The sequence below is a fragment of the Corapipo altera genome, unplaced genomic scaffold, assembly GCF_003945725.1.
Source record: "Corapipo altera isolate COAL_440 unplaced genomic scaffold, ASM394572v1 61411, whole genome shotgun sequence".
Lineage (NCBI taxonomy): Eukaryota > Metazoa > Chordata > Aves > Passeriformes > Pipridae > Corapipo > Corapipo altera.
The window spans coordinates 11,691,988-11,702,290 of record NW_020884875.1 but is presented as its reverse complement, the minus strand read 5'-3'; the positions used below and the strand labels follow the sequence as shown (position 1 = coordinate 11,702,290).

At 42.2% G+C, this 10,303-nt stretch overlaps 1 protein-coding gene across 4 annotated transcripts in view; it reads left to right on the top strand.

The window, feature by feature from the left end:
- The first annotated feature begins 136 nt into the window (after nucleotides 1–136).
- Nucleotides 137–10,303, top strand: part of PDE8B (phosphodiesterase 8B) — a 72,425-nt gene continuing 62,258 nt past the window's right edge. For all 4 annotated transcript variants that reach the window (XM_027634367.1, XM_027634366.1, XM_027634365.1 and 1 more), the window contains exon 1: nucleotides 137–454. In XM_027634367.1, the coding sequence (XP_027490168.1) occupies nucleotides 143–454 (312 nt within the window). In that variant the 5' untranslated portion in view covers nucleotides 137–142. The remainder of the gene's footprint in view (nucleotides 455–10,303) is intronic.

Sequence of the window (10,303 nt, the reverse complement as noted above, 5' to 3'; positions counted from 1 at the left end):
GGGGGGAGGCGCCGGTGCCGCCGGCGCGGGGTGCGCGGCGCAGGGGCGGCGGCCCCGCAGCCCGGGCGGGCGGGCGGCAGGTGTGAGCGGAGCGGAGCGGGCCGGCGGTGCAGCGGGGCGGGGTGGGTGGGGAAGGGAAGGGATGGGCTGCGCCCCTAGCATCCACGTCTCGCATAGCGGTGTGATTTACTGCCGGGACTCGGAGGAGTCCAACTCCCCCCACCAGACCACCACCATCTCGCAGGGCACCGCCACCCTGCACGGCCTCTTCGTCAAGACAGACGCAGCCGACTCCATTCCCTCCGTCCTCGCTTACCAGAGCCGGCAGCCGCCGCCCTCCGCCGCTCCCCGCCGCAAGGAGCGCAGGGAGTCCGGAGGCGCCTCCGCCCGGTCCAGGACGCCCCACTGCTGCAGCGTCGAGGCGGAGACCCAGACCAGCAGCTCCAGCGTCAAGGTAAGTGGTGGCCGCTCCAGAGGGGTCTCCAGCGGGGCCGCTGTTAGTCCCCGCCGGCCGCGGCAGAGGGAGGGCAGTGCGCGGAGCCGGCGCCTCCTGCGCTGGAGGATGCTCGGCGGGCGGGATGCAGCTGCCGGGAGCGGTGCCCTGGTGCCCACTGACTCACCGCAGCTGCGGCGGCCGGGCCGGGCCGGGCTGGCACTGCTGCGGGGGGGCCGCCACTCCTGGAGCTCGGCCGGGGGGGGAGCAGCGGCCGCCGGGCCCCTCGGGCTCCCTCCGCCTCTCTCTGCCCCACTGATCCTCGGCTTGGAGCGGCTCCGGTGCGCCCTTTGCTGGGATCAGTCCTGGACACCCCGCGAGCGGGGAAAGGGTTCTTTTCGAGCTTCTGTGACTGATAGCAGAGAGTAGGCGCCTCTGGGAGAGGCGGAATAAAATCTCCCCCCGTGTAATTCTCAACTGCAACAAACCCGTACTCGCTACTAGGTTTACTTCATACCTTTTCCTGCCCCCGTGTCTGGTTCGAATGAACTGTTGCTGCGAGGCGTGAATGTTCGGCTGAGAACAGAATCACTGTGATGTGTCTTCAAGTGCACCTTGCTGGCGTAGGGCTGTGGGGATGTTCCCGGAAGGGCGGCAGGGTCTGTGTCTGTAGGATATCTGGAAGGCTTGGGTCTCCCTCTCAGTACCTAAGGCAGGTACTGCTGCGACCTGCTTGTCAACGTCTTCACTTAAGTTTAGCACTTTAAAAGAGAGGATTGTGCTGGATTTTCTTTTTCTTTTCCTTTTTTTTTTTTTCCCCGATCACAGTAGGTTTTTCATTAACTTCTCTGAAAGCTTTCTAGAAATTAAGTTTTGCTTTGTTGCCCTCTTCCAAAGCTTATTATTAAAAAAAATGGTGTCATGATCCTACCTGCATGTCAGATTTCTTTTCTGTTATAAGACAGGATACCATGTCACAAAGTAATTCCACGGGCTTAAACAGATTGAAATATTTTGTTAAAAGATAATGAAGAAATTAAAAAGTTTTATTTCTTTATAATTTGAAAAAATCCAGAAATCATCTTTAGGAAAACATAAGTGAGATAGGTCAAGGATAAAAAACACCGAACACCCCCACAATCCACTGTCAGTTTGTTTATTCAAATGCTGAGAAACTTGCAGAATTGTCTGTGGTCAAATTGACCATTTCACTCATTTAGAAGAACCTGGACAAAGTTCAAGAACAACTGGAATAAAACAATTGTGTTTCTTGGATTCAGGGACTTTGTTGTTTGGGGGTTTTTTTTACATTTCAAAGTGGAATATTTAACACAAAATAAAATTTCTTTTTTTAATGTGGAGGAGAACAAAATAGAAATACTTTCACAATTAAATTGAGAATTGAAAAAATGTTAAAGTGATAATTCAGTTCTTATTAATTATTTATGATTTGCTGTTACATCATGTGCTCTTATAAACAAATATATTTGACAACTTTCTGGTTATTAAAACTTAAAATATTTCAGATGTTTTTGAACTTTGTCATTGGCACTGTAATCTTATTGATTCAACAAGGCCAAGTGCTGTCTGGGTCTTGCCCTTGGGTCACAACAACCCCAGGCAGCACTGCAGGCTGGGGCAGAGTGTCTGGAAAGCTGCCAAGAGAAAAAGGACTGGGGGTGGGGAGAAGGTGGAAGTGTGAGAGTGCTGGTCGACAGCATGTGAACATGAGCCAGCAGTGTGTCCAGGTGTCCAAGAAGGCCAATGGCATCCTGGCCTGTGTCAGCAATAGCGTGGCGAGCAGGTTCAGGGGAGGAATCATCCTTCTGTACTTGGCACTGGTGAGGATGTACCTCAAATCAGGGGCCAGTTCTGGGCCCCTCACCACAGGAAAGATATTGAGGTGCTGGAGCAAGTCTAGAGAAGGGCAACAGGGCTGTTCAAGAGTCTGAAGCATAAAACATATGAGGAATAGCTGAGGAAGCTGGGGATGTTTCTCCTGGAGAAAGGATGCCCAGGGGAGACCTTATTGCTCTCTACAACTACCTGAAAGGAGGATGTAGCCAGGTGGAGGTCAGCCTTTTCAGGTGACAGGATGAGAGGAATGGCCTCAAGTTGCACTAGGTGTGGTTCAGGTTGAACATCAATAAGAATTTCTTCATGGAAAGTGTTGTGAACCATTGGAATGGGCTGCCAAGAGAGGTAGCGGAGTCACTATCCCAGGAAGTGTTCAAGAAACGATTGGCTGTGGCACTTAGTGCCACAGTCTAGTTGACAAGGGGGATTGGTCAAAAGTCGGACCCAATGATTTTGGACATCTTTTCCAACCTAAATGATTCTGTGATTCTGTAATTATTTTCTATAGTTTCAGTTCTTTTTACTAATTATGGGTTTGTTAGGTTTTCTGTTTTTTGGGTTTTTTTAAAGTTATTGACAAACTATTTCAATTATATAGTAGAAGAAATATTCTCATTCTTATAAAAATTAAGATATGTAAAATTTTTTATACAATTTTTAAAATTGAATTAGAGACTCCATTCTTACTGCCAACCTTAGCACAGTTTCGTACAGGTTGCCTGACTAGAGCAAGTTTGGACTATTACAGAACTATCATAAAGGCAAAATCATATATGATACCTGATGGACTGTAAGTGGAAAAGTGTGGAAATATGTTTCTCTAGTAGTATATGATAACAATATTTATTTCCATAGAAGTTCAAAATGAAAGAAAATATTTATTTTGGTACAGAAGGAGCATCTGGAAATACTACATGGTTTTAAATGCTGTATTGCTTAGTTGCATGTATCAACCGTATTTGATATCCCATACCATGTGGTGTCATGCTCAGTATGTAAAGTGGGGGGAAGAAGGAGGAAGAGAAGGATGTTTGAAGTGATGGCATTTGTCTTCCCAAATCACCATTACGTGTGATGGGGTTCTTCTCTCCTGGAAATGGCTATACACCTGCCTGCCCATGGGAAGTAGTGAATTAATTCCCTGTTTTGCTTTGCTCACATATGTATCTTTTTCTCTGCCTATTAAAGTGTCTGTATCTCAAGTCATGAGTTATTTCACTTTTACTCTTCAGATTCTCTCCCCATCCTGCTGGTGGTAGAGTGAATGATAGCTGCCCGAGGCTCAGTTGCCATCTGGGGTTAAACCACCACAAAATCTCATCTAACTCTGTTCAGGGGACGAAACAATGGTCAAATGGCTGTGAGCACTATTATGTATTAATATCATTTTCCAGTTGTGTAACTGTTTAACCCACTTAAACCATGCTGCTTGGTGTTTTGTGTTGTAAACTGATCTTTAATTGTTTACACAATCAAGTATTGCATTATTTGCATTTGGCCCTGTCTTTATACAATGTTTTAAAACTAATCCACATCATAATATGAAACAGGCATTACAATAAATCAACCTGCAATGATTTCAACCCTATTCAATTTAAATAAAATACAAAAAAGGACCTCAAACCAAAACCAAACCAAACCAAAAAAAAAAAAAAAAAAGACAAAGCCAAAAAAACCCCAAACACACAATGATCCCATGTCACTTAGAATATATGACTTATCTAAACCTTACTTTTAAAGTCTATCTGATCTGTGTTCGTTTGGGGTGAGATAGTGTTACAAAGGCAAGAGTATTTTTTTGTTTTCTTTTCTTCTCCTTTCCTTAATGACAAGTTCTGAACTTTCAGAGCTATGAGATATGTTGGTCCCATCCTGCTCACAGTGATTATGAGTAACCATTCAGCAGTTATGGTATGTGTGTGAGTTTCTTTGTGGATTGAAAGCTTGGTAACTAATATCTAAAGCTTGCTGACAAAGATCTCAAGTGGACCTGTTAAGTATTAGAAGATGCACCTGCACCCTGATTTGGAAAAGGACCCATGGTTTCTGGTGCCCAGCCATACACTGTGTTACTAAGGTACTTGGTCAGAAGCACTCAATTAAAAAACAGACATTCCTTGCCCCTGTTCCTTCCTTAATAAAACTAAATAGTATCAAAACAAAGAGTATTAATATCTCAAACCTTACCTCAGCTTTATATAAAGATACAAGGCATTTAGCTTACATCACTGAAGCATAGCTTTGAACATGGAAAGATGCTAACTGTATAAAGGCTGATTGACCCATTGCTCAACTATTGCTGGTTCTGAAGTGCAACAGAACCAGCAAAGTTTAGCAAGGAGTAAACAGTTTCTTGGACACTTCCTTGGAGATTTAAAAAGGTAAAAAAACTTTACCTTATCTTTGTTTACAAGTACATCTTTTAATTATGGCCAAATCTTAAGCAGAAGTGTGTGAATAGATTCTCCTTTCTTGAACATCTTGAGGCTTTGGCATTAGCCAAACTTTAAAAACTACAACAACAGACAAGTTTTAAAGCTCTTGTTGCTAACATGTAAGCTAGATGGAAAAAACCCCAAAACCATCTGCAGTCTTCTATTGATTACTTTATTGTATTTTTCATCTTGAAATTAGAAGAACAGCAGGTGTAATGGTTTGGGTTTTCTTATGCTGTGTTCTTTGTGGAAGAGAAAGGTCTGTTTATGAACCTCCCTTGATCAGTCACAATAGGAGCAGGTTTTGACAGTTTTCAGACTTTTTATAGCAAAATGTTTATTAGAAGCAAAGCTCAGAAATAAGAAAAAAAACATGGGACAGTATCTCTTACCAGCATTGGTCTGTGTTAAGTTCCAAGGTGGAAGTGTTGGAGTGGGTATATCCTTCTCAAAATGTCAAGAACCTATCTTTTACAATTTTTTTTCCTATATCTGGGGGAATATGTAAAAGAATGCAGCTGCCAAATACAAACTGGAGAGCATTGAAAAATCCAGGTACTGAGAAAGTCACATCAGGTCCAGAAAAATACAGAAATGCATTGCCTTGATTTTGGGTACAGTTCTTCCCTTTAAAGAAGGATCATGTGTAAGAAAAATCACTGTATTTCCTGTTCTGTTTGAAGTGTACTCTTGTTTAATTGTCTGCTAGTAAGTTCTGTACCATATAAAACACACCAGACAAGACATTTCTTGAACATAGTTCAAGCAGAAAAGATTGTGGAGGCCAAAAAGTATTGAAATATGTTATGATGCAGAGCCTTGTTAATTCAGGCTAGATGTTCTATAAGAGGTGCTGGCCTGAATAACTCTTACCATAAAGGATATTGCTAGTATAGAAGTGGCTCTTCTATGACTAAGCCCAGACATCTTAAATGAATACACTAAAAAGGACTTTCGTAAAGATTTACTGTTCTTTATCTGACCTTTCCATTCCTCCTTCAAATGATTCAGGTAAACTTCAGCAAACCCTGTAGTTATGCTTTTAAGCAATGCTAGACAGAAGAAGTGTTACAGAACAGATAATACCATTTCTTCAGAAAATATTAAAGCACTTGGCAAAAAGAAGCTTGGTGGATTAAAATGTGACTGCACATTGAGTCACACAGCATTCTAGACTTCCAAAACTGTCCTTGATGATATGCATTTATATAATTAAATATAAAATGGGCACACACACTTACAGGAAAAGCGTTGGAAGCTTGTAAGAGAGCCACGAGCCTCAACCATTTCATCACTGGAAGTCAGCAGAGTCCCACGGCCCCTCTAAGTTCTCCGGTAAAAAGTTATTTTGGAACATTTGCTTTCAGTGCCCAAAATACCAAGCAGTTTTGAGCAAACTGACCATTATTAGCTTGTGTTTTCCAGTTTTTACTGTTTGCTATGGTCAAAATGAGACTGAGGTTTTCACCTTCTGCTTGATGTGAATCTTTTTACAGTTTCTAACACTCCATGATTGTGCTGGATGCAGATGAAAGGGATTTAAAATAAAACTGACCACACAGCTGAAAGACATAATGCAAGCTGAGGAGTTGTGCCAGATATCTTGGGGAATAGTGCGTGCTCTTATCATGCAGGAGATAGGTTTGAATTCCTGCAGCTGAGAATGTTTAATAATCATTAGGGTGTGATACAAAAAGTGGGCACATAGTTTCCCATTTTTGTCCTTCAGGTGAGGAATAATCTAGTTTTCTATCATATTTTAAGTAGTGGTTTAGACAACAGAGTATTTAAGCAGGTTGAAGTAAATGTGTGTACATGATCTGCAGGTAGACTAAGAGAGGTAAGACTACCAAACACCTCTTGGAGACATCTCCTTCCAGCTGATTTGAGTGTCCCTTCTGTGCCTTGGACATCTATCACAATGAGATGATGAGCTAGACCTTTTTGCTGTAATGAGCATGTAGACATCTAATTCTCAAAAATGTTTCCTGTTCCTGATGGGGATCCTTCAACTTCTCTGGGGGTTTGTTATTTTAGACAGGTTTATGTACTTCCATGGATTCCTAGATCAGATAGTGGTACCAGGCTGGATCATAGGCAACATAGGCACTCCTGAAGTAAGGAGTAATGCAAGTCCATATTTTCAATAATTTGGCAATGCTCTGTGAAGTAGTTCTTAATTTGCTGCCAGATCTCAGTGTACTTTACTATCTATGTAGATTATTCTCTGCCTGTATTTCCTCTCTGCATGTTTGTCACTCCTCTTATGTTTTTTGAAGATTCAACTCTATCTCAACTCTAACTCAACTCTGTCTACAGGGTTTTTCAGTGTAGCCCAAAGCGTATGTAAAATTTGTAGAATTATCTTTAGTGTCCATGTAATTTTCTGAAATTGCCTTTAGCAAAGACTGTATGCAGCTGTGTGTCTCCTAGAAAAAAACATGTGAAGTGTTTTATGGTGTAGCAGAGTTTAACTGTCTTTAGTGAGTCTTGCCATGGTAACCAAAGTCAGGATTATGGCTTCAGAAAATCAACAATCACATTTACTGATGTAAAGATAAAAGTACAGAACACTGTGAAAGGCAGCCTGTGTGTTTGAAGTGGTTGAGGGCATGAGCTTATAGTAACAACTGCCACCTGATGATCCCTTGTGTAGTACTGTCTCCTCTGGCACAGATCAATAGGGGTATTTCTAGCCCACTAAGTCATCAGTCTGACAGGGCAGCAACACAACATCTGACTGTCCCCTTGCTTTTCTGAGGGCATCTTCCTTGGGGCGATCTCACAGACCGTAAAGCAAAATGAGCTAATTCTACAGGAGCTTCCACAACTCCCTCAAAACACTGATGCTTTTGGATTGTGAAGCTTGAGTCATCTTTCCATCTGTGTGAGGAAGAAGTGCTATCCAAAGATACGTTATTAATTCTGAGTAAGGTGACATGCTGTACAGCTTTTTGGAGACAGTGTCTAGTGCAGGTAACTTTCTTCACTTGCGAGATCCATTTGCTTGTGAACTTTACTTTTCCCTTTCAGGTCGGCCATTTATGTCAACCACAACCTCAGCCTTCAGCATCCAATTATTTATAAATTACTTTCTCACCCATGTTGTCAGCTATAAAAGAGCAAAATGCATTAGAGACATGCTGTTCCTTTGGGATACCTCTGACTCTGTGAATAGAGAGGTAGAGGTACTTTGAAGAACAGTCAAAAAAAAAATCCCTGCATATCTCAACGCACTGATTTGGTTTTCCAGTGCCAAATATTTCATATCTTGAGTATAGAATGGGTAGAGCGTAGACCTATGCTGAGAAACCCCTCAGCTAAATGGTGCTACTTTAGAATCACTCTCTATATTAAATTCCTAATAAGGTGAGTTACTCTCTTGGAAAATGCAGAACTAATTTTGATGTAGATTTGGGATTCATTGACCTCTTGCCCTGGATTCATACTGCATCTGAAGAGGCAGTTTGCTTTCTAACAGAATGGGAAAACTGGACCAACACTGGTTGGTTTCATAGCATGGAAGAGTGGAGCGGGAATTGCAAAGATCTGGGCCACCTGGACTCCAGCACACAGAATTCACAGAGAATGCAGCCAAGTGTAAGCATGAGTATAGATATTATAAAACTGTTTAAATAAAAATTCCAAAGAAACAACACTTAGCTGAGAAACTCTACATTAGTAGGGTCAGCAATGTCCACTGCTGTAATGGGCGGAATGGAGTATTGAAGCAATGTAGCTGTTAGAAATCAAGGTATTCAAGGTATTTGTATGTCTAGGACAAACTGCTCACAGCCAGTTTGCATATAGAGCTGTAACCTGTTAGATTTAATTACTATTTATTAGTTTATATTTGGAGGGGTGAGTTCTGATTTCTATCTCGTTATATACGTGTTTTAGTCAAATAGTGATATACTTACCTGGGGCATACCTTTCAGTGCTGTTAAAAAATCAGTTTAGTTGAGTGTGGAATTGGGCATGAGGTCTCTGTTGTTAGCTTTGGAGCTGCTTCCAGCAGTCAATTTTCCCTTTGCTCTCAGGTCAGCCATTTTGCCACAGGGCCATTGAAAGTGGTTTTCCTCTTCCCCTGTCACAGATTTGGAAAGCTGTCTGAGGGCACTGTGAACTTGAATGTTGTCAATGGCCATTGTTCCCCTGCAATTATGTTTAATAATCATTGTATCCATTTTGAAATGCGATTTATTAAGCCATTGTGCTAGACAAAAAGCCAAGAAATCTTTTTTAGAAAAGGAGAGGTAAAATTAGACTTTAACTTTTTGTGTGTGTTGTTTTCCAAAGTTAGTCAAATTTCTTTTGAGATCCCAGGGTAGGTGGTAATGTAATGGCTAGGTTTTTTTCTGGAGATGAGACACTCAAGTGCAAGTCTCTGTTTTGAAAGAGTCTAAAGAGATTCTCCCATGAGAGTACACTGCTTCCTGGACTGTTGGCTATTGTGGGTTTCTCTTCCTCTTGCCTCTGAAATGGCTCCCCTGAAATCCATGCATTCCAAAGAATCCTACCTGAAGAATTACTACTTCCTCCTTGTTGCAAAGACAGATGTTTCTTAAACAACTGTTTAATTATATTGTGAAATAATGCAAAGTTTCAGGAAAATGTGGTTATATTCCATTTCAGAATAAAACCGTTCCCATGTGTTAAATGGTTAGGGCTGTGTTAGTGTTCCACGCAGTGTGGTGACTCGTGGAAGTGGAGTAGCTGCCATGTTGAGTACCTTGCTGTGGCCTCGTTTCAGCCTGCTTAATTTTGCCTCAGATTGTGAAGTGAGGGAGGCCAGGATAGCAAGACATCTCAAACTTTAGAACTCTTACATTCTCATGGGCATGTTGTGGTGGGCTGCAGCTGCTGGACAGCACTCCATCCCCATGGAGCTCTGGATGGCAGCTGCAGTGCACTGGTGGAGACTTGGGATATCTTTTGCTACCTTTTTCCTAGAGTTTTGTGCAGACATGAAAAGGTCAGCTGGAGTACTATAACAGTGTGGTGGATGGTTAGAGAAGACATGGATGAAGTGAAGATCTGAGATGAGCTAAGCAATGAGACATCATTGTTCAAGCAGGAAAAAAAATGTTCAATTTAGCCTAAGCTGGAGTGGTTGTGGAAGGGGCATCTGTTGTGGGCTGGAGGAGGCCAGGGCAGAGTGTTGTGCCAAAGGGAGTGGGGATGAAGGGACCTGTGGGTAGAGAGGTATCTTAGGGGGAAAAAAAAGATCTGTTTTGGTGGCACAGAATGCCTTTGACACTTGTAAGTCTTGAGGATATGTAATGTCAAATCTAGAGATTTCTGTCCAGATCTTATAATAGCTGCACAACAAAAATGTATCTTACCGCTCAGTGCTAAGCATCAGATTGACTGATGCAACAGGAAATGCCTAGATGGTGTTCTGTGTACAAAGCCGTAGTAGTGTATCCACTGCTGCCTAAAATAATTTAATAGTCTGTGGTTGTCTGGGTTTTATAAACGATCCCATCACAACGGCAGAGGACTCCATCTAAGTCTTGCAATTAAACATTTGAAAGCAAGAGAGAAGTAGCTAGTATTTCTCTAGACAAATTGAAGA